At 43.0% G+C, this 23,583-nt stretch overlaps 1 protein-coding gene across 1 annotated transcript in view; it reads right to left on the reverse strand.

The window, feature by feature from the left end:
* The window catches only part of Fgd6 (FYVE, RhoGEF and PH domain containing 6), a 114,997-nt gene that overhangs the window by 20,419 nt on the left and 70,995 nt on the right, over positions 1-23,583 (reverse strand). The window contains 6 exon segments of the mRNA XM_040755020.1: positions 948-1,027; positions 2,389-2,472; positions 2,878-2,946; positions 4,454-4,525; positions 4,607-4,665; positions 9,527-9,577. Coding sequence (XP_040610954.1) covers positions 948-1,027; positions 2,389-2,472; positions 2,878-2,946; positions 4,454-4,525; positions 4,607-4,665; positions 9,527-9,577 — 415 coding nt within the window.

Raw genomic sequence — 23,583 nt, forward strand, 5'->3', positions numbered from 1 at the left:
GCATTGGGAGACTGTGCAGAGTTGCCACAAATTTTCAGTTCATAGAATATACAATACTGAAGAGGGCGTGGTGACATGTGCCTGTAATCCCGAAACACAGGAGATCTCAAATTAACAAACACAAATTAAAGCACACAATGTCTGCAAAGTAGAGTTACATACATAACTCTACATACATGAGTTATGCTTGTGTGTGAGTTATACATCCTTAATGCTTGATTTATGCTATAGCTTTTCTGTTGTTTTGAGACAGAGAATCACAGAGTCAATGTTGGCCTCAAACATACTATGTAGGGAAAAATGATCTTGAATGACAGTGTATGCCCCTATGACATGTGTGTGCCCCTATGACATGTTTCAGTTTGAGGTTAATCTGCTATCATACACTACAATAACACACACACACCAAAAGACTCTGACTTCTAGTCTGCCTTTGTTAGCTTTATTAAGAGCAAATTCAACTTTTTTGTAATATGGTTCCCTCATTTTTAAAGAGATGATAACTACTGCACGGGTTATGAACCTTAAATGACACATGAAATCTTTCTAGTAAAGTATATAGCATTAAGTGTTCTTAAATACGTTGTGCTAAACTATTGAAGGCTTTGCAATACTTTTAAAAGGTTGTCAGCATAACAAGTTCCAGCATTAATATTATTATTATTCTACCTACAGGAATACTGCTATTTCTTGTATCAGCTCTGTGACATGCTTGGTTATGAGTACACAAATGGGAACAGGTTTTAGGAAAGGAATAAATAAAATATCTAGCAGCTGACCTAAATGTTAAAAAATAAAATATAAAAACTACCTGAGCCAACTATGGGATGACTTTACACACACACACACAGATATACACAGACACACACACACACACACACACACACACACACACACACAGACACACACAGACACACACACACACACACACACACAGACACACTTACCTGGCTGAGAGGATGAAAGAGCGCTCCACACTTTCAATCTTTAATTCATTCTGATATGCTTCTTGGGTGGGTTTTCTGACCTGGAAGAAGGTACACACATCTGTCAAACTTACTGTGCTGCAATCTGACATGTCAATAGTAGCTGAAGTTGCCCAGACCCCTGGAAATCTCCTCACTCAGCTTTCTCTACTGTCCTCTGCCATCTACTCTATGATGTCCCAGATGAATTCAAATACCTGCACTGCACACAGGCCTGACTTCCTCATCTCCAAGCCTTAGGTCACAATATGCACTCGAGGATGCCTTTCCCAGAGTCCTAGTGTGGCAGCCTAGGTCATCCCTAAGCCTCACTGTCTTTCTTCAGAAAGGCTTCCCTGATTCTCTCTCGGGTGGTGGTTTCTGCTTTAGGTTTTATTTGGGAAAGGGTCTCACTATGGCGCACCTGGCATTCCTCAGCTGTCTGTCAAAAGCCGCATACCAACCATATCTATCAAAAGATACGTGCATTTCTTGGCTATGCAGGCTCACACCTGTGATTTCCACACTTAAGAAGCTAAGGCAGGAGATGTCTTGATTTCTAAGTTAGCCTGTACTACAGAGTCGACTCTAGCTCTGTAGGTATGGTTGTTCACATTTATGATTCCAGCACTTGGGAGAGAGAGGGAGGATGACAGGCAACTCAACACCAGCCTCAACTACATAGGCCAGACTGGGCAATAAAATAAGAGCACAACTCCAAACCGAGCCTTTTAAACAGACCCCACACATACACAGAAATACATATATTTGAGATGATAGTCCTACTATGCTGTCTCAGATGATCCTGAGCTCCTGGTCTCAAATGATCCTCCTAGCTCAACGTCTGTGTATGGGAACTAAAGATATATACCACCAACTTGTCTTTGGTTCTAAATTCCAATAATTTACTTATTTGTTTCTGTTATATCTAGGCAGAGTCTCAAGTAGCAGAAGCTAGCCTGAAACTCACCATGTAGCTGAGAAGGACGTGGAGCTCCTACTCCTCTTGACTCCTCCTCCCAAGGGGTGAGAGTGCGTGCTGCCACACTCTCCTTACGCTCCCAAGTGTGTTAGGTGTGCCTGTAGAGTGGTCCTTATTACTGTGTACTCACAGGGGCCATGTCTGCATCACGGCAAAGTCTCAGGGCACAGGGAGGTTTCGGGAGAGGCAGACACAAAATGAATCATCCTTTAATTAATGCATTCTCACGTTTTTTTAACCAAATCAGTTACTGGTTTTGTTTATAGTAGTTCTCAATAACTATTCCTTGAATAAATCAACACAAGGAAGAAGCGCTGACAGGAAGCAGCAGATGCGTGAGTAGCAGCAAACGAACAGAAGCGGGGTGTGAGAAAGACGATTATCTCATGGGTTCCTCTCTGCGCATGTTTGCGTAAGGGAAAATGTAAGATGCACACAGACCTTCATTCCAGCCAGTGAGAGCATGTTGTTCAGTTTGTACATCCCAGACTGCATGGGTGTTGTATACAGCAGGGCATCGTTAAACTGGAAGGAGAAACATAACACAAGGCCACTTACAAAAACCAATTTCAGCAACACAGGGAAATAAAGGGAAAAGGTTACCTGTCAAAAAAAATTCTAAAGCAATGTGCTTCATTTCCAAGTTGTGGTAGAGATTTAATGTTTATGGATTGTAAATCATACTAAAATATTATAATCTGCCTAAATAACTGGTTAAAACAATTCTTCCAAATTTAAAATGAAATTAACTAAATTCCAAAAGGAAAAAAAATTCTGATCAAGCATCATAACAGATCTCATAAGTTGCTACACTTGAAACAAGTGATCTGCCAAAATGCCACCAAGCTGCTGAGTGCACTAGCCTATCTGCTATACATGCCTTCCATTAAGCAACGACCTGGATGTGTGAAATCATACAGGGCCTCTTACCAGGAAAAACATTCGGGGCTGCATGACTTTCCGAGACAGCTTCATCAGAATGCCTTCTTTGAGAAAAACCTAATTCATCCAAGCAAACATTCAGTTAGTCCTACCATTGCCACATAATGACAACACACAAAGAATTTCCTTTCAACATTCTCCCAGAATTGTTTCCTTGTGACTGTTATGGTTGTGGTTCCTTTTTAAGCCCTACAAGTGATTTAGAAATGGGACTAAAAAACAGAAGGTGGGGAGCTGGAGAAATGGTCCAGGGGATAAGATTGGTAAGATTACTAACTGCAGAGCATAGCTCTCAGCAGCCTGTAACTTTAATTCCAGAGATCTGACACCCTCTTCTGACCTCTGAGGGTATTGCAGGCACATGGTGCGTATAACACATGCAGGTAAAACTCTCATATGTATAAAAGTGAACAGGTACATATTTTTTCATAGAAAAACAGGGTGACAAAAAAAAAAGAAAAGAAAAACAGGGTGACAATTTGTTTAGTTGTCAGGGTGCTTGCCTAGCATGCATGAAGCCCTGGGTTTGATTTTTTTTTTTTTTTTTTTTTTTGGTGTTTGGTTTTTCGAGACAGGGTTTCTCGGTATTGTTCTGGAGGCTGTCCTGGAACTCACTCTGTAGACCAGGCTGGCCTCGAACTCACAGAGATCCGCCTGCCTCTGCCTCCCGAGTGCTGGGATTAAAGGCGTGCGCCACCAACGCCCGGCTGGGTTTGATTTTTTAGCATCTCAATAAACCAGGCCTGTGGTGGTGTGCTATCCTCTAAGTCCAGTACTTGGGAGGTGGAGGCAGGAGGGACACAAGTTCAAGGCTAGCCTGGGTTATATGAGACTGTCTCAAAAAGATAAAGAGGCGCCACTGAGATGGCTCAGTGGGTAGAGGTAAGGGATGCAAAGCCTCGTGGCCTGGGTTTGATCCTTGAGACCTACAAGGTAGAAGGAGGGGAGGCTCCCAAGAGATGTCCTTTGACCCCTCTCCCACACATATAAATACAATGTAATTTTCTTCTTAAAAACATAAAAATGGAAAGAAGCCAAAACTTACAAAGAAACGTTAAAAAGAACTCAGACATAGCAATCAGTTTCATAAGCCCTGTATTGGCTCCAGGGGTATTCTGTGGACTGACACATAACTGCCTTCGTGTACTGGGTCTTGAGGCACATCCAGCGACCTTACAATTATATTTTGCAACTTCCTGAATTCATTTCTTAGACTACTTCTATGCTCTATGAGAAGCATCAAAACAGCAATCTCTTTCCCTTCTAGACCTCTCTACAGACTTTAAATGACATTGCTGTCAAAGCTGTGTGAGTTCAGTTGGTATTACAAAATCAAATGATACCATTACCTTACTGGAACCCCGTGGGGTCCTCTGCCTCTCTCCTAATTGAATTGGACTGCCTGTCACTGTGACTTACATCATACTGTTTTGAATGGCTAGAATGATGCATATTAGGTCAGTGAAGAGTAGCATAACTTATTTTCAAAACTAAAATAAAAACAGTTACTGACAGTGCCCAAACACACTGTATTAAACTGTAGAAGGTATTCGAAAGCACGTACCCGCCCAGGTTGCACAATTTCATGGTGTCCACTTAGGCTGTACTGAATCTGCATGAGCTTCTGAAAGTTGTCCTACAGAAAGACAACGGAGAAGACGTGTGACGGCTGTGCTTCCGGGTTCCCCAGCGCACAGTCCTTGGTTTCTAGACTTACCCCTTGCTTCATGGTGTCATTGGCATGGTTGGCTACCTCTATAACAACAGCGAGGGCATCTAAATATTGCAGAAAGAAAGGGCAATTGGTCATCGCCAATGAAGCAATAGATTCCAACATTAAGCAGTTCCAGTTGACGAAAGACCTACTACACAGCAACTAAAGTGTGTTGCCTGTGAGTATCCAGAACTACAGACATTAAGATTCAGTGAGGGGATAACCATGGGAAAACAGGCAAAACAAAACAAGACAAAAGAAAGAAAACCAAGGAGCAACCCTAAGGAGCCACGGATCCTGTGTCAGGTGGCTTGCTGAGATGGGATGACTCTGCAGAAGTTTACAGGGTCGATAACAGGCCTTTATCGAGTAGCTAAGGCCTTGCCTACTAGAAACTGTCTTGGGGAAAATGATTCTGACGAAGAGAGTCGGAGGCTGGAAGTATAGCTCAGTGACATGGCATGTACTTTGCACGCCTAAGGCCCTGGTTCAATTTGAGTACCAAGAAACCAAAACCTCCCAAAATAAAAGCAACCAGAAGAGGGCTGGGGTTCAGACTTCCTCTCTTAGGCTGATTTAAAGGGATCTGAATTAGGAATAAGAAAAATGAGAAGCTCTGGATTTCATCCTCAGTAGAGGAAGAGGGGAAAGGGAAGGATGGAGAGAAGAGAGGAAGGGAGAGAAGAGAGGAAGAGAGAGAAGAGAGGAAGGGAGAGAAGAGAGGGAGGATGAATACCAAACAGAAGCATACCAGACTTTAGCATGGAAACTGCAGGCATCAATTTGTATGCTGAGTTATTTAGTTTCATGGAACAAACTTGGGTTTCTAATTTGTTTTAGCCCTTTGCCTTTCACTGGGCTGGGAGGGGTGTTTAAATGTTCCAGCCACAGCATCTTTATAGCTGGATGATATAAAAGAAAAGCATCTCTGTATCTACTCAGACAGGGCCTTGCCTCAAACCTGCCTCAGCTGGGATAATAATACTGAGATTGTATGTACATACCACCACACCTAGCTAAGTCTATCGTTTGTCTGGGGATGTGGCTGTGTTCCATCCAAGACAGAATGTGTTTCATAAAGGACATGTGCAAAGATAACTTGTTACAGTGACAGGAAGGTCCCACTACGCCTTGTTGGGTAGGCAGCAGAGGAGCTGTCACCGTGCACTCTCACTGACCTAGACAAAGATGCTTACTCTGCACATATCACAGGAACATTCTGAGACAAACAGGAAAAATGCTAAAGGAGAAACCATGCTCTCTCAGAGCTTTATGTAAGTGGTGAGCAATGAAGGAGCTATTTCTCATGTAGCTAAGGCTGGCCTTAAATTCTTGATGTTTTCTTGTTTGCTTTCATTTGTTTATGGAGACAGGGTTTTTCTGTGTAACCCTGGTGGTCCTGGAACTTGCTCTGTAGACCAGATTGGCCTTGAACTCAGAGATCCACCTACCTCCTGAGTCCTGGGATTAAAAGTATACGCTGCCACTGTCCCCTAAATTCTTGATCTTGAATCTGATTCTTGAATGCTGGGATTATGCTTCTGTGTTACCATGCCTGGCTTTGGGTACTCTTATCTAACACCAACCCTGGAGCTTTCCATATTCCTTAAACATGGATTTTCTTCAACATTTCAACTTAAAAACTTTGCGTGTGTATGTGTGATATTCTGGAGATGAACTTTGGGTTTTCATTCATGCTAGACTAGGCCTCTACTTCCGAGCTACACTCCAAACCTGATTTATCACCGTTGTAAAGGAAAGCAGGGTTTCCTTAGAGGGCAATCCCTACCACATGCCAGAACTTATGCCCCTGACACTGTCTTCACAGCACATACTCATGGTTACCCTGGATATGTCTGTCTCTCTGGCTTGCTGCGATGTGCAGTGAGCAGAGTTGAGAACCTTAGGACCGAGTGGATAACTGATAAAGATGCTTCTACTTGGTCAACTGGTCTTCAAGCTCTACAATTCTCCTCTCTGGGTATCATCTCCTTAAGAGATGCTTATGACTCTACCCTTCAGTTTGGCTGTCCATCTTTCAAATATGCATTTGCTTAATCCTCCTCCCCCACACAGCCTAATCCACAGCTGCCCTCCACACCATTTGCTGCTCTGCTTCTGACCACAGTGCATCCCACTGGCCACCGCTTGAGTGCTCTGTGCTTCTTGGGAGGTAGATAATCTCCATGAATCAAGATCCTTCAGTTCAAACTCTACTTGCTTCATCTACAGAATCAGTGACTAATTTCCTTGGCATGGACAGCGGTCTCTTGGGGCTCTGTTTGCCAAGACCACTATAATAACAACAGTATGTGTGTATGTGGTGGGTGTCCTGGGGAATAAACCCAAGCTTTGTGCGTGCTGAGCATGTGTTTAGACTGCTGACCTACAACCTCGAGTCTTGCTGTTTTTTCTTCATGGGACAGACTCTGAGCAATGACTCCTCTCCCTCCTGCCTACAGCTCAAGTGCTACTTTCCCTAAGCCAATCTCCTCTGCCTCTACAACTCTCCTATTTTCCCTAAGCCAATCTCCTCTGCCTCTACAACTGTCCCATTTTCCCTAAGCCAGTCTCCTCTGCCTCTACAACTATCCCATTTTCACTAAGCCAGTCTCCTCTGCCTCTACAACTATCCCATTTTCCCTAAGCCAATCTCCTCTGCCTCTACAACTATCCTATTTTCCTCTTTCCACATGACTATGCATGGCTCAGGGCATCTGTACTCCAAAGCTATTGCCTTTATTGTTTATTTGACGGAGATTATAAACGTCTTCATCAACTGTACTATGTCATCATTGAAGACATAAAATATTGCTTAGGCAACCTCAAAATTTCCTTTTAAAATTAAATGCTTTCTAAAGTCTAACTCTGAGTTGTGGTTGGCATTCAGTGGAAGAGCATTTGCTTAGCACGTGGCCTGAATTCAATTTATGTTATCACAAACAACAACTACATCAAAGAAACTAAGCTGTGAGTACAGGCACAGGCTTATAATGCCAGCATTCAAAAGAGGTCAAAGCCACTCTGCCTCAAAACAAAATAGCAAGACTTGGGTGGGAAATATCTGTAGCCACAACACTTAGGACAGAGAGTTGGGAGGATTAGTAGCTCAAGGTCATCCTTGGCTATACAGCAACATTAAGTCAACCTATACTACAACTAAAACTTGCTTTAAAAACTGATTATGAAGCCGGGTGTTGGTGGCAAACGCCTTTAATCCCAGCACTTGGGAGGCAGGGGCAGATGGATCTCTGTGAGTTCGAAGTCAGCCTGGTCTACAGAGCGAGTTCCAGGACAGGCTCCAAAGCAATGCAGAGAAAGCCTGTCTCAAAAAACCAAAACCAAAACAAACAAACAAACAAACAAATAAACAAACAAAAAGCTGATTATGAGTCAGGCAGTGGTGGCACACACCTTTAATCCCAGCACTCAGGAGGCAGAGGCAGGCGGATCTCTGTGTGTTTGAAGTCAGCCTGGTCTACAGAGTTAGTTCCAGGACAGCCAGGGCTACATAAACAAAACCTATCTCGAAAATCCAAAAAATAAACACCTATTATGAGACAAGGATAATGAATCTCTAAAAATGACTTTGAAACAAGCTCAACTTTTAAAATTTTGTTTTATGTGTATGAGTGGTTTACCTGCAGGTAGGTGTACCGTGTGCGTGCCTGGTGCTTGCAGAGGTCAGATAAAGGCATCAGATCCCCTGGAACTGGAGTTATGGATGGCTATGAGCCAGTGTGTGGGTGTTGGGACCTGAACGCAGGTCCCCTGAAAGAACAAATGTTCTTAACCACTGAAACACATCTCTATCCCCCATGCTCACTCAATTTTTAAACCTGAAGATATATAGAATGTATAAGAATATGATCAAAATTCACAAATTGATGGGGTAGACATGGACTTATTTAATGAATTTCTGAAGAACCAGTGATAAACCTCTGACACCTAGAGGGGGCAATAGGAGAAAAAATAGAAACTCTGACTAGATTTAATCTGAGATGGAGACGCAGAGAGAAAGGGACAGAGAATGAACTTCTTTGTGCTGTGGAGGCCATTTTCCTTACTATAAAGGCCAGGGATGGAGGGGCAGACCTGTAATCCTCAAACGTGGCAAGATCTTGTGTTTGAGGACAACTTGTGGTATGTTATATAATCTGGTCTCCAAAATGTCGGGGGTGGAGGGTGGGGGAGGAGGTGGGAAGGGAGATTGGGGGATAGAGAGGGTGTTGAGATTTAAGAGGGATGGAAAGGTATTAAACCTCTAGCAATAAATGTTCTCAAAATAACAGGCTACTTTAGACTTTATCTTTTTTTTTGTTTTTTGTGTTTTTTTTTTTTTTTTTCGAGACAGGGTTTCTCTGTGGTTTTGGAGGCTGTCCTGGAATTCGCTTGGTAGTCCAGGCTGGTCTCGAACTCACAGAGATCCGCCTGCCTCTGCCTCCCGAGTGCTGGGATCAAAGGCGCGCACCACCAACGCCCGGCTAGACTTTATCCTTTTATGAACTGCTTTGTTTGTCTGCAATCAGGGTGTTAATGTGTAGCCCAGGCTAGCCTTAGACTCTTGGCAATCCTTTCTTAGCTTCCCAAGTTCTGGGACTACACGCGTGGGTCACCATGCCTGGCTTGAACCTTCTTCTCGATTTGCAGTTCAGTCACGTCACGGAAATGATTTTCAAGTGTGAAATGACCTCCCGGATCATCTGTCTCTGGTTCTGAGAGATGGAGAAATGGACCTCGGCAGACTGAATCCCGCAGATCATTCTGAGTGGCTTCCATCACCCGCCTCCAGCGGCGCTCTGCCACTTCCCCCCTTCCAGTTTCATACGAGGGTCTTGTTCTCAGTGTATTTCTCCTTCAGGCCTAACTAAGTAGACACAATACAGAAGCTTTTGTAAACAGAAGGCTGCAAAGGTTAGTTACCTTGGGTGTCCCTGTGATCTACAGAGTCTTCTAGAAGGTTCTTTAAATAGTCTAGAAAAGAACAAAACAGAGTATTTAGAACAATGCCACAGAGACAAAGCCCAAGATCAGGCACATAGAACCAGAACTACAGACTATAAGACAGTGGTTCTCAATCTTCCTGATGCTGCGACCCTTTAATACAGTTCCTCACATTGCAGTGACCCCCAACCACACATTATTTTCATTGCTACTGTTATGAATCATAATGTAAATATCTTTGTTCTCCAATAGTCTTAGGTAAAAAGCATCCTTCAATCCCCAAAGGGATCGCAACCCACAGATTGAGAACCACTGCTATAAGAGGTAAGATAAGAAATCATCAAGCCTTGGAGTACATACCTATAACCTCACCCCTGACCAGAGGCGGGAGGTAGGAGGATCTAATGTTTGAAGCCAACACAGCCTGACTTCCACAGTGTACACTGGCCAAACAAAACAAAACAAATACCATGAAAAGAAAAAACGAAGGTGTAGTGTCACATGACTAAGCTAACCATCTCACCTAAGTCACACATTTTTTTTTGTCCCTGAGCCAAAAATGTAATACAGGTTTCCCAATGTTTATTTAGGAAATTTACTTCATCATACATGAAATACCTTGATCTTTCCTCAAGACATTAATACACTCAAGGTCCAAAAGACAGATTTTTCAATCTAAGAATCTACCAATACTCGGGACACCAAAGTTACTCTAAACCAGCACTTTCTAGCAATGTCTGGAGCCACTTTCCATTGTCTCAGCTAGGGGGGAGGGTGCTGCTGGCATCTGGTGGCTGGAGGTTAGGGATGCAGTTAACATCCTTGATACAGCCTCACAACAGTTAACCCAAATGGCTGAGGCCGAGAAACCCCAGGCTAGATGAAGATGGTATGTAAATAAAGCACAGTGCCTTACAATATGGGAAACGGTTCTATTTGACGGGCCTTTTGGTATTAATCTTTTATACCAAAGTATGGACTTGAGACAACGCTTACTTCTCTGTTGAGAAGTGCTGGATGTCCTTGCCATCCTCCACTTTCTTTCTCTGGAACTCACCATCCCTGCCTGCATGGCCCATCGCTCCCTTTTCTCTTTTTCTTGCGATTATGTAACACAGGCCTCTTCAGTTCAAATATATCCCGTGTATTTGAGGGCCCCATACTTTCTGTCTCTAACTGCTCTTCTCTTGTGGATCCCTTCTTCTATCTCTACATATAAAACCTGACTCGTATGCTTCATTAATGTGTGTGTGCACGTGTGCGTGCATGCGTGCCTCTGTGTGTGGTGCTGGGGATGGAACCAAGGGCCTTGGACGTGCTTAGCTCAGGGTCTATCAATGAACTACATCCCTGGTCTTCAGCTGATAGTTCCCAAGGCCCTTCCTCGGATTCTCCCCTCTTCCCTGCAGAACTTTCCATTTGAAAGCAATGTTTTCTCCTTTGAACAGAGCATGACTAGGCAGTTGTTCACTTTGTCTTCTCTCATCTGCAAGATTCATATTCCATTACCCACTACCACCCAGCAAGTTCTCTAAATAAAGGCTGAAGTCTTTCTAATGCCACTGGAAGTGCAGAAAACAGGAAGATGAAAAGCACTTGGAAAGCCGAATATCAGCCCCAATCTCTGCCAGGCAATACCATGAACAGATAGAATTCCAGCCTGAGGACTCACAAGCCACACTCACAAATATGGAAACTTGGATGTTAGCACTAAGTTTTCCAAAAGTAATAATAACAGATACGCTCAAACTTCATGGAGTTCCTGTCTCTGTGATAACTATCAAGAGCCCTTGGAGTTTAGATATGTGCATAGTAAATATCCAGCATGGATAAATATTTACATGGATATTTACCTACAGGGTGTTGTATATGACCATCGTAAGCTTCCCTGAGGCATGGCGAAGCTTTCATCCCGCCAGGGAAAGGCCCTAGAAACTTACACCTGTATGTAGGAAGGCATGCTTCTGATGAAATATGTTTGAAAAACAAAAACATAAAACCACTGAACTATTGCTTATACACTATGCTTAGTCTCCTCCCAGACATTGAAAAAATGCTTCTTAAGCCAAGTGCTCATGCCTGTAACTCTACCTTGTAGGAGCCTGGAGCAAAGGATCCCCTCGAGCCTAAGGCTAGCCTAGACTACATGGTGAGCTTCAGGCTAGCCTGGGCAACAAAGGGAGGATCTGTCTCAATAAAACAAAACAAGCTATTCTCACCTTGACTCTACTCAGAATTCATTTCATATATAAGCCACATTTGATGACTCTGTCTTTAACAATCTATGGCTAAAAGTGCTAGTATTGAAGCCCTACACAGTGTTCATGCCTGTAATTCCAGCACATAGGAGGCTGATGAATTCAAGGTTAGCCTCCAGTACAGTGAGACACTGTCTCAAAAAATGAACAAAACAAGTGTTAGGGTTTCAAAAAACTTATCCTTCTTAATTTTTTTAACATTTATTTATTTATTTATTTAGTGTGTGTGTGTGTGTGTGTGTGTGTGTGTGTGTGTGTGTGTGTGTGTGTGTGTGTGAGGCACAGGCATGCCACAATGTACAGTATAGGTCGGGGGACAAATTGTAAGGGTGGGTTCTCTCCTTCTACCATGGGGGCAGTAAGCACCTTTGCCCCTGAGTCATCTTGCCAGTTCAAACTTCCCCTTTTAATAGCCATGCCTAACGTCCAGGTGGTTTTCCTTAAGCTTGTAATTAGCAGAAGAGTCTGGGTAGGGAAGCAGATTTACTTGAGTGTCAGACTCTTGGCAAGTTCCTCTATGCAGAAGAACATTTCTGCAAACGGAATCATTTCTTTATCCCAACAAAGCTTCCCGGAAAATATGCATATTAGGAAATCCTGACCTCAGGATCGATCATTTTCCAGAGCTTGGTAAGTGTCTGAGTTGCATTTTTCATTTGTTTGTTTGTTTGGGTTTGGGCTAGTGTTCAAACTAGGCTGCCGGCCCATCAGCCTGAGTTCTTAGGAACAGGGGCCCAATACAGTTGTTACACAGAAAATATACTAAAGATGCTGTTACAACAAGCTATTCTTTCAAGTTATTTATTTTTATTTTATGTACATTGGTGTTTTGTCTGCATGTATGCCTGTGTGAGGGTGTTGGATCTCCAGGAACTGAAGTTACTAACAGTTGTGAGCTGCCATGTGGGTCCTGGGAATTAAACCCAGGTCCTCTGGAAGAGCAGCCAGTGATCTTAACCATTGAGCCATCTCTCCATCCCCACTACCACAAGCAAGAAAGGAATGCAGTTAGGTTACCCTTTTGCCAGTTTTAAAGAAGTGATACTGGTCTCTACAATTCAACTTTGCAACTCATCCGTCCGTCCGTCCATCCATCCATCCATCCGTCCGTCCGTCCTTCCGTGATCCCCTTCAACAGTTATGAATCAGCCATGGTCTTGGCAGCAGCTTGAGGACGATGACTGGTCTGTGTGAGTCAGGCAGCACTGAAGCCATCAGCTGCCATGACTGGCTGAAGCCAGGGTGAAACCAGGGAAGGAGACCAGACACGCAACCTGCACACTCATGGGTATGTTACCACCTCCCATTTAGGACCTGGCCCTGCAGAACTGTTCACAGGAATCATGGGGGCAGTATCATTTCAGCTGCCAGCCAGGATAGACTTGCAACATCGTGAATTCCCCGCCCCTGCCTAAACAAATTAAGAGTTGTAAAAACAAAACAAAACAAAGCAAAAAAAAAAAAAACCTGGCTCAAAATCCAACGAGACTATTGTTGTTATTGCTGTTTTTAAAAATCAAAACAAGGAGTGGTGTGGTGGTGCATGCAGAGGCAGGAGGATTAGGAAATGGAGACAGAGAGGGGCTGGGGAAGAGGGAAAGAAATTAAGAATTACCGGTATATGGACAACACAAAATGTACTCTTGGGCCACCAGGTGGCACCATTGATTAATTAACTCCTGAGCATCTTGTTCCTTTAACATTGGTAATGCAAAAAGAACTGAAACACACCATGTCCAGCCCCCAGGGATATGCAAGTTACCTTTCTACTCAAGTAAGGCCCTAGATGAAAGAACTTAACACTGCATCTTCTGGAAGGCCTACGTTTTCTACACCCACTTCTAGTAAGCCTTACCACTCCTAATCACAACCAACCAACTTCCAACAGAAACTACGAAGAGGTCAACCTTCACTAAATTTCAGTCATTGGTGGGAGTCAGAACTTTCTGCCTTCGGATGACTATGTGCTGAGAGCACACAGGAAATGAACTTCAGAGGAGTATTGTTCCAGAGTAAAGTGTTCCAAATTGGAGGACAAGGCTGGCTGTGTTTGCTCAGGTTTCTTCTTTCCTCCATAAATTCGTAGTCAGTTTAGTAAGACATACAGACCTAGGGGATTCCGAGAAAGGCTATCTACTTACACAGTAAACCTATTTTACAAAGCCTCAAAGTCTGAAACGAGCAACTGAATATTATCCTGACTCTCTCTCCAAAGACCATCTCATTTGGAATATGAAAATAGAGGTCAATAAGTCCAGTTACAGGACTGGTTTCTTCAAGGCAGCTCGGGGGCGAGACAGAGTTCCTTCTACGGAATCAGAGGTTGAAATTTTTACTTCCCTGGAAAACCAAAACTGCTTAAGGCAGATAGCAACAAAATGACTCCTAACGACACTCTGCTACGTGGCCAGATTAGTGTCTTGCTCAGCCATCTTCAGATTCGCTTCCTCCTGAAGGAGATGGGAACTAATATGGAGACCCACAAGTGAGAGGAAGAGACCTCCAGAATACTCAGTCCTGAATGGGATACCTTCAAGCCAGGCGGTGCCTTTAATCCCAACACTTGGGAAGGGGAGAGAGAGACTGGGAGAGAGGGAGAGAGGAAGGGAGGGAAGGCGGGAGGGAGGGAGGGAGAGAGAGACAGAGAAAGACAGAGACAGAGACAGAGACAGAGACAGAGAGAGGCAGAGAGAGAGAAATGCTTCACCAAATGCTTCCCCTCGGAGCTCACAAAGCTGTCAACTGTTGAAGTGGAGAAAGACTGTAAGAGCCAGAAAACAAGGCCTTCTAGACACAAGATGCACATATGAACCTGAGGGCTGGAGCAGCTGAGAAGAGAGTGGACAAGCCCCATTCCTACCCCGAGGCTATCTGCAACTGATAACCACTCACAAAGGAAAAAGACACAAACAGCACGTAAGGGACGGCCCCTCGCCCATCAGTACAAGGCCAACACGAAATAAAGTCAATGGCATTTTGGGAGACTTTTTTTTTGTCTCATAATGCTTTATTTGAACTCCTTCCTTCCTTCCTTCTTTCCTTCCTCCCTTCCTTCCTTCCTTCTTTCCTTCCTTTCTCTTAACCTTACAGGTTTTTTTGCTTATATATTATCATTTCTGATTTTGAGTTTTTATGTTTTGTGTGTTTCAAGCGTTTTCATTCATTTGTTTTGTTTTATTCTAGTTCATTTTCATTTGCCTGTTCATTTTCTAAACAGAGAAAGAAGGCATAGATAAAGTTGGCTAGGTGGAGGATCTGGAAGAAGACAGAGAGGGGAAACTGTAATCAGAATGTATAGTCTTCAAAACAATTCTTTCTTTCTTTTTTTTTTTTTTCGAGACACGATTTCTCTGTGTTGCTTTGGAAGCTGTCCTGGAACTTGCTCTATAGACCAGGATGGCCTCAAACTCACAGAGGTCCGCCTGCCTCTACCTCCTGAGTGCTGGGATTAAAGGCGTGCATGCGCCACCAACACCCGGCTTTTTAAAATTCTTAAAATTCTTACTCCCCTGGTTTTGTAATGTCTAGCCAGGGAACGATCTTGCAACCTATTTTGTCAGTGCACTTTTATTATTTATTTTTATTTGATTCATTTATTTTTAAGGTGTTAGAGCTCAAACCCAGGCCTCACATAATAAGTTAAGCAAGCATTGCACCACTGAGGGCCAGCATATTTTGGATATGTAAAAGAATTAGGCTACCTAGATATGGTGGTATATGCCAGTAATCCCAGATACTCAGGAGACTAAGGGAGGAGGATTACAAGGTTGAGAGAAATTAGTAAAACCCTGTCTGGGGCTGGCCTTGAACTCAGAGATCCGCCTGCCTCTGCCTCCTGAGTGCTGGGATTAAAGGCGTGCGCCACCACTGCCCAGCCTTATACTTTTTTTTGAAAGAGGTTCTCATACAGCCCGAATGGACCTTGAATTCCCCATATTGCCTCTATCTCCTAAGTACCCCAATTACACTATTGTCTTAGCAAGACATGGTGCTGGAGAAAGAACTAAGACTTCTTTCTATATGAAGTGAGCTATGTCACTGGGTATAGTTTGAGCACAGGAGACCTCAAAGCCCACCTCCACAGAACACACATCCTCCAATAAGGCCACACCTCCTAAACAGTACCACACCCTACGGGAGCCTTTTTTTTTTTCCAGATCACCACAGCCACCCAGCTTGATTTTGGTTTTTCAAAAAGGCAGTGTCTTGCTATGTAGCAGAGGCTGGTCTCCAGCTTTCAATTCTCCTGAGTGCTAGGATTGCAGGTGTGTGTTACCACGACAAGCATGAGTACAATTTTTCTGGCTTTATAAACAAATGCTCCGTATGTCTTAGCAACACATAGGATTTCCTCTATTTTATTGCCTGTTGGGAGTCTTAAAGCTGTGGTCCAGGTACAGAAGATGTTATAAGCAGTATATTATCTCACTCCTGACAGTTCACAGAGTTGGAGAAATGGTGTGATTATTTTAAATGTAAGTAACAGGTCATTTCCTTGATGATTTGCCTTTTGCCATATTTCAAATTACTTTTTTGGGAATCACCATGAAAAATGCTTTAAAGTTACGATTTTGATAACTAATCTCAAAAGGCTGGCCTCTGACTCAGTTGACCTTGATCTTGTGCTGTCACCTCCCAGGTGCTGGTATTACAAGAAAATGCACGCATTGTTCTAACAATGCTCCTAACAACTTATACAGACATCTACATGAAGCTGCAAGTCTGGTCCACGTCGCACTGAAGAACAGAACAAATCCTCCATCCTAACAGCTGTCACATTGGTGGTTCCCATTCAAACGTATTCCCAGTAACTGAGTATACGGGAAGAGACATGTTCATCCTGAACTAAGGCTGGGACTATGTACTACGGAAAACTATGGCCGCTGAGTGAACCTTCAGGAAGAATCCCCTATACACCCTAACTGGGTGTGCAGCATATAACATATCACTACATCATGGGAATGGCAGCCCACAGCAGAAAATGGTTACTTAACTGAAATCCTTTGCAGCCCTCAGGCAAAGCCACAGCAGATAACCTGGGGTCCTTTGGTACTTTTTCTCATGTGACCAGCTGTTGTTCTCAACAGTGTATTCCGGTCGGTCCTATTTGCTTTTGAATGAAGTCCCTTGCTACTATGAAATCTGTGGGCACTTATTTCAACCCTTGCATAAATGGCAAGAACCCAGACACACCGGGCTCAGACAGTGGCTATTGGTAACATCATTATTAATTAAAGAGTGCTGGGACCCTGATTCATCCATTTGCCTTTTTCTTTTCTTTTCTTTTCCTTTTGAGACATGGTAGCTTTGGAGGCTGTCCTGGAGCTCACTCTGCAGACCAGACTGGCCTTGAATTCACAGAGATCCACCTGTCTCTGCCTCCCGAGTGCTGGGATTAAAGGCATGTGCCACCACCGCCCAAATTCTTCCATTTTTCAAATACCAGTTCTAGTTTAGTCCTTAAGTATGTGGCTTAGGCCTGCCATCTTGGAAATGTGGCACATGTATAAGCTAGAAAGGGGCCCTTCTGGGCTTTTTCCCTCCAGACTCAAGGCTTAGAATGCCATGTGAATTAGAATAGGCTCTGTTCTTGGGTAACAGAGTTCCCTTATTGGAATACAGGCTGGATCTGGACCTCGACTGAGTACTTTAATTAATAATTTAACTAATTAATGCAGGCATAATGAAAAGGCACCTTGCCTATCTACCCTAGATTTTAATGACTTTGCCCCTGAAAAGGCGGCTTCTAGGGACTCATGAAGCAAACTTGACCCCAAGTTCCTGCTGTGATAAAATCTAGAGGCACATCTTAGAATGGGTAGAACTATCCCCAAGATCCTTTTAGACTGGCTAGCATGCCTAGAATTTGCTTAAGAGGAGTCATACTCACAGGAAGGCCCTCAAGCCCTTATTTTGAGTCTCTAACACTCCATTTTTTGGTGGCTACCAGTTGATCAAGTGACAATCTCAAGTACACAGAAAGGGCCTTGGCACATTCAACCCACTCAGAAGTGTAAAGAAACTCTTGTCCAGAGTTGTCCCTATCACTCTATCAAGAGTAAATTTAGGCTTAGGGAGACAAGTGTATTTTGCTATGCAACATGCAAGTGAAGAATAAAGCATATCTAAGCACCAAAGTGAGTTCAAGTTTAGCTGAATTTCAGTGTTTTCTCCAATTGGAACAGTTCCTATGAGCCCACAATTCTGACAAAAACAGTGAGAAACTCTAGCAACAAATTCTGCTCACTAAATCTTTGCCAAAACAAGGCCCAGAAACAGAGGCATTCGGGCTACTTGCAGAGAATCTGGGTCGAATTTGCACTACAGATTAAAGAAAGAATGGCTTTGTAGAGATCTCCGCTGGTAGAATTCAGGGTATCTACAAAACAAGCACATAACCAGGCAGACGGCATTTTCAATAATCTTTGTTGTTTTGTTTCTATAAGAAGGGTCTCCCTGTGTAGATATGGCTGTCCTGGAACTTACAATGTAGAACAGGCTGGCCTCAAACTCACAAGGAACCAACCTGCTTCCGCTTCCTAAGTGTTGGGATGGAAGGCATGAGCTATCACACCCAGCCCCGCTTTCATTAACCTTTAGATGAAATACGAGTTTTTTTAACCATGGAAATTGATAGCAAATCCCAGAAGGATTAACAGTACTTGTGACTCTATCACCATGGAAATCACAGATATTTTTTTATAACAAATTATAGTTGAGGCACACAACTGAACATATTATATACTTTTATTGGCACTTCCTCTAAATCATGGTAACCGTTAGATCTCCCATCAGGTCTTACTGAATTCAGAACTAAAGAAGCGCATTGGCTAGGGGAGGTAGCAGCCTGTAATCCCAGCATTTGGGAGATGGAGGCATGACGATGGGGTGCTCGAGGTCATCCTTGGCTATATAGTGAATTTGAGGCCACCTGGGCTACATGGCAGCCAGTCTCAACACAACAGCAAAACTGGAATAGGTCTGAGTATGTCGTTCAGGTGCTGGAGTATTTGCCTAGCAAGCACAAAGCCCCGAGTCTGTCCCCAGTACTGCAGGGACCTGGCGTGGTGACGGATGGGGAGGCTGAAGGATCAGAAGGCCATCCTTGACTTCTCAGGAAACTGATAGACAGTATGGACCACATGAGACGGTCTCAAAAACACAAACAAGCAAACAAGAGGGACAGATAGGCAGAGTGTACTCATTCTTAGGTCCCAAGGTCTTTCCAGAGCATTTAAATACTTCACAGATATAATTTACTTAACAGAATCTCTTAAATTGTCTTCCACAAAACTACAATTAAAAATGAATTGCAGAGAGGAGGGGGCTGGCACACATCTATGATTGCACAGCCACCACCATCCTTTTAAAAACAAGTGCTAACCTACAGGTGGTGTTGGAATTATCTTTTTAACATTTTAAAAACATTTTTGTACTTAGACAGGGCTTTCCTATGTAACCCTGGCTGACCTGGGACTTGCTATGTAGATAAGCTGGTCTCCTGTGGCCTTAAGTGCTGTGATTAAAAGTAAGGGATGATAAGCTTAATTAAAATGATTTTGATGTACACAATTAGCCCTGGTTTTAAAATAAAATACTTGCTAACAGAAGTTTTTAAAAAGGATATTTTTAAAGTGTAGTGTATTAATTTACTTTTTTAAATCTGAAGATTAACCTGGTTATCATACTAGAAGCTTCAGGATACCACAACAGATGTTTTTAATATCTCATTTTCTACCAACATGGAAAATCTTGGTTTTCCAAAGCCTAGAGGGAATTAATGTCATCTCAGACAAAGGGGAAGGCTATAAGAAAGAGTAATAAAATCTATCGCTAAAACAAATTTAATGTAACATAAATATTTTGAACAAGATCAAAGAAAGCACAATGAATCAAAGTTCAAAGGATTGTTCTTTGACCATCACTGTGGATATGGAAAAGATTTTCAGAAGCATTTTAAACTATGTTTTTCAATATACTTTCTCCTCAATCCTACCTGACTCAACTTCCTTCAATACCAATGTAATAACATTCCACAAAATACTTTTATTGAGAAAAAAATCCTAATATAATATATAATACAGGCAGACACTTTTTTAAAAATCTGAAAAGGTCTGAGTCATTTCTAAATAACAGAAGATGAAAAAGGATTTGCCTTTTTATATTACTTAAATTTTTTTACATGTATAAAGAGCCCTTCAAAGGAAAAAGGTGACCCTTACAAAAATAAGAAGTGGCGAGATTAACACAAACTTTAGGAAGAGCTGAGTGGGAGCCTGAGGAGTTGGGCAGAGCCTCAGAGAGGATGAGCCGTTACTGTGCTGTCTACCAGGCCCAGGTGTCCACTTGCTGAGTGGGTGATTAATTTATGAGTGAATGGAGCCTAAAAGGGCATGCTTCAACAGACAGGGAGACACAGACCCCAACTGCAGCAAAGGAAAACAAGACTTGAGTCAACTGGGCTTGTGAACTGAGGTCTCCACACTGTAGATAAATGTGCTCTCAACTTTTCTAGTAAGCACAAGGAGGGTTGGGGATATAGTCAAGCGGCCAAACACTTGCAAAGTACGCCTGGGGTACTGGGATCAACCAATCCCTAGTATGAAAAGATGTAAGTAAGTGAAATGAATAACAAATGAATGAATCAGCAGAATCTAATAAGCAGAATCAAAGTACACTTTTGGCAGAGAAATGAATGCTGGGTGACGTGGTGCGATAATAGGTATGGCCAGAATGAAGACATTTCTGCACATGGAGTGTGTGGGATAGTCCTGACCTGGATCCCAACAGCAGCAGGAACCAGAGGAACAGAAAAACCTGCAGATCCTACCAGGGAGAAAGACCTGGAAGTTTGGTCCTTCTGTAAGTGCCCAAGTCAACTGAAGCTTGCTATCAACTTTAAGTGTTATGCAGCAGTCTGTCCATTCAGCACGTATTCATGGGGCTGCTGCAGGAGGATTCTGAACTTCACAAACAGAAACAACTTTTCTTTTCCTAAACCTTTCGGTTGGTTAAGTCTTTGGTATGGATCAAGATCATGACCGTTCTAGACAGCTTCTTTTCTTGGAGATGAGAAATAAGCACAGAGTAACACTGCTTCTGTGGCAGTGTTTGCTTTCTTCCTGCCTGCAGCGTCCTAATTCCCAGTTCCCCAGTCAGGAGAATCTGAGAACCCCACACACTTAGGATAGGGACTGACTATAATGCATTAGCCTTGACTCATCAACACAAAAGCAAAATTTAAAAGCATTCAGCATTCATTGAGCAGATCACTCACTCCATGTTTCTTTGAACATTCACTATACAATCGTGGCCATCCTCTTAGATCTTATTTTGAGTTGATCTTTAAACGGTACTCCCAAGAATTAACTAATTTATGTGTGCATTTATTTTAGTGGTGCTGGGGGATGCAAGTCATGGCCATGTGCTCTACCACTGGGGACTCTACAAGTCCTTCCACCAAGAATCTATTTGGAGCTTACTACAACGAAGAGAGGAGAACTTCGGCAGGGAAAAGCACTGCAAGAAAAACAGGATGGCTGAATAGTAGCCCAGCCCACCGCTTCTGGGGATTTCCACTCACTTTTCTCTAAAAAAGAATTAACCTGTGTTATCGGTCCATCATCTACGCATTTCTCAGACTCCCTCTGCCAAGAACCCAGGCAAGTACAAATCTGCTCACACTGAATCAGACAGGAATCTTTCCCGGCTCTGCCAAATACTTAAAAATAACCAGCATTAGGAGTTCATTCAAATAAAGGCTCGCTCTTCCTTTCAGCTACTGTGCCGCCTGTGCTTTTGAAATTACAAGGTTGTTGGGCGGACTAAGTTATTCGAACTTGTTTTCCAAACATGGGAGTTAACATCCAGACTGGAGAGATGTCTCAGCAGTTAAGAGCACACATTGCTTTTATTGAGGACCCAGATTCAATTCCCAGTTCCCACATGGTGGTCCACAGTTACCCTTACTCCAGTATCAGAGGATAAGATGCCCTTTTCTCACTTTGGTGAGTACTAAGCATGCATGTGGTACACACACACACACACACACACACACACACACACACACACACACACACACACACGCACGCACGAAAATTCCTCCAAGTTCTAGGCAGTTTTGGCTATACAAGTTCTAGTCCAGTCTAGGCTCTTATATAGACTATATATATAAAATGAGAATAACTGCAAGAGACTAGTGTAGGGGAATATGCTTATAATTCTAGCACTCATTAGTCTGAAGCAAGAGGAGTAGAGTGAGTGTGAAGTCAATCTGGGCTACATAGCAAGTACAGAGCCAGGCAGGGCTACATGGTAAGACCCTGCCTCAAACAACACTGAAGTCAAAATTTAAGAACACACATGAAAAAGGAAGGAAGACATACTTGGCACACACTCTACCAACTCAGCTGCATCCCCAGTCCCAAATCTGTTTGTAACTTACGAAGAAAGAGGCCATGTTTGGAAGAGAGCAAGGATGGGTATATGGGAGGGTCTGGAGGGAGGAAAGGGAAGGGGAAAATGTAATTATAATCTCAAAAATTAAAGAAACGACTTTTAGAAAAAGAATTTTTAAAAGGCCAGGCACAGGTTGGTGAGATAGCTCAGTTGATAAAAGCGCTTGCTGACCAGCCTGGTGACCTGGTTCAATCCACATGACCACATGATGAGGAGAAAACAGACTCCTGCAAGCTGTCCTCTGACCTTCACATGTGCTATGGCATGCATGTGCACACACACACCTCACACAACAAACAAACGAGGAAATGCAAGAAAAGGAAATGTAAAAGCTGGGCATGGGGACGCATGCCTACAATTCCAGCACTCAAGAGGCTGAGGCAGGACTAGAAGTTGCTTGAGGCAAGCTTTGCTGCCTCCACAGTGAAATTTTGTCTTACAAAGGAAAATAAGACACACATTCACAGTGTCTGAAAAACTTACTTTTCTCATTTCTCCATCCAATCTAAATTAAACGGGCTGACTTACTACGTAGACCAGCCACAGTGCAGGAAGAAAAGGTATCTTTTACACTTCACGTTCAGTAGCCCGATCCTTCCTTGTCAAATCTGAGCTACCGTTGTCTTTGGCCACAAGAAACACTACTCACCCTAGAGCTGTGGAAATAGCCAACGATATCCAATAGCTGGTTTATGACAGAGCTTTAGATTTATCTGGCAAAAACACTGTGTGTAGCAGAACTTCCTCCCGCTCTGTGAATTAATAATCTCAGCCAAGAGCAGAGGAAAGCAAGTGCAGATGGGCAGGATATCCTCAAATTATTTGCTTTGCTTTTTATGTCATTCCAGAGAGACATCTAGTGCCTGATTTGCAGTTAGAAATTCGAATTCAGCCCTTGACACACCTTGGCTGGTAGGTCACAGCCAGGGCTGAAAGGGAAGGTCCTGCCATCCATTCTTCTCACTACCAAGTGGGAAGCCTGAAGTTTCTGCATCAAGGGAAATGGGCAAATGCTCCTTGCCAGGGCCACACACTCCTCTGCCAATCTTGGTTCAAGAGAATCCTACTAAGGACACAGCATGTGCATTGTTTTTTCAAGGACGATAATCATAGTCAAGTACCTCAAAATCTACTTACACCAAACCACACATATCTACTATTAAGTTGTGACGACATTTCAATGTTCTTATCCACTATGGTACAAAGTGTTATGCAATGATATATATAATTCTCTCCCTCTCCTCAATACACTTCAGCAAATCTCAGTAGACTTAATATTTATCAGATAGTACACTTGGTACTGACATAATGTGTATTAGC

The sequence above is a fragment of the Mesocricetus auratus genome, unplaced genomic scaffold (assembly GCF_017639785.1).
Source record: "Mesocricetus auratus isolate SY011 unplaced genomic scaffold, BCM_Maur_2.0 Super-Scaffold_100011, whole genome shotgun sequence".
NCBI classification, from domain to species: domain Eukaryota; kingdom Metazoa; phylum Chordata; class Mammalia; order Rodentia; family Cricetidae; genus Mesocricetus; species Mesocricetus auratus.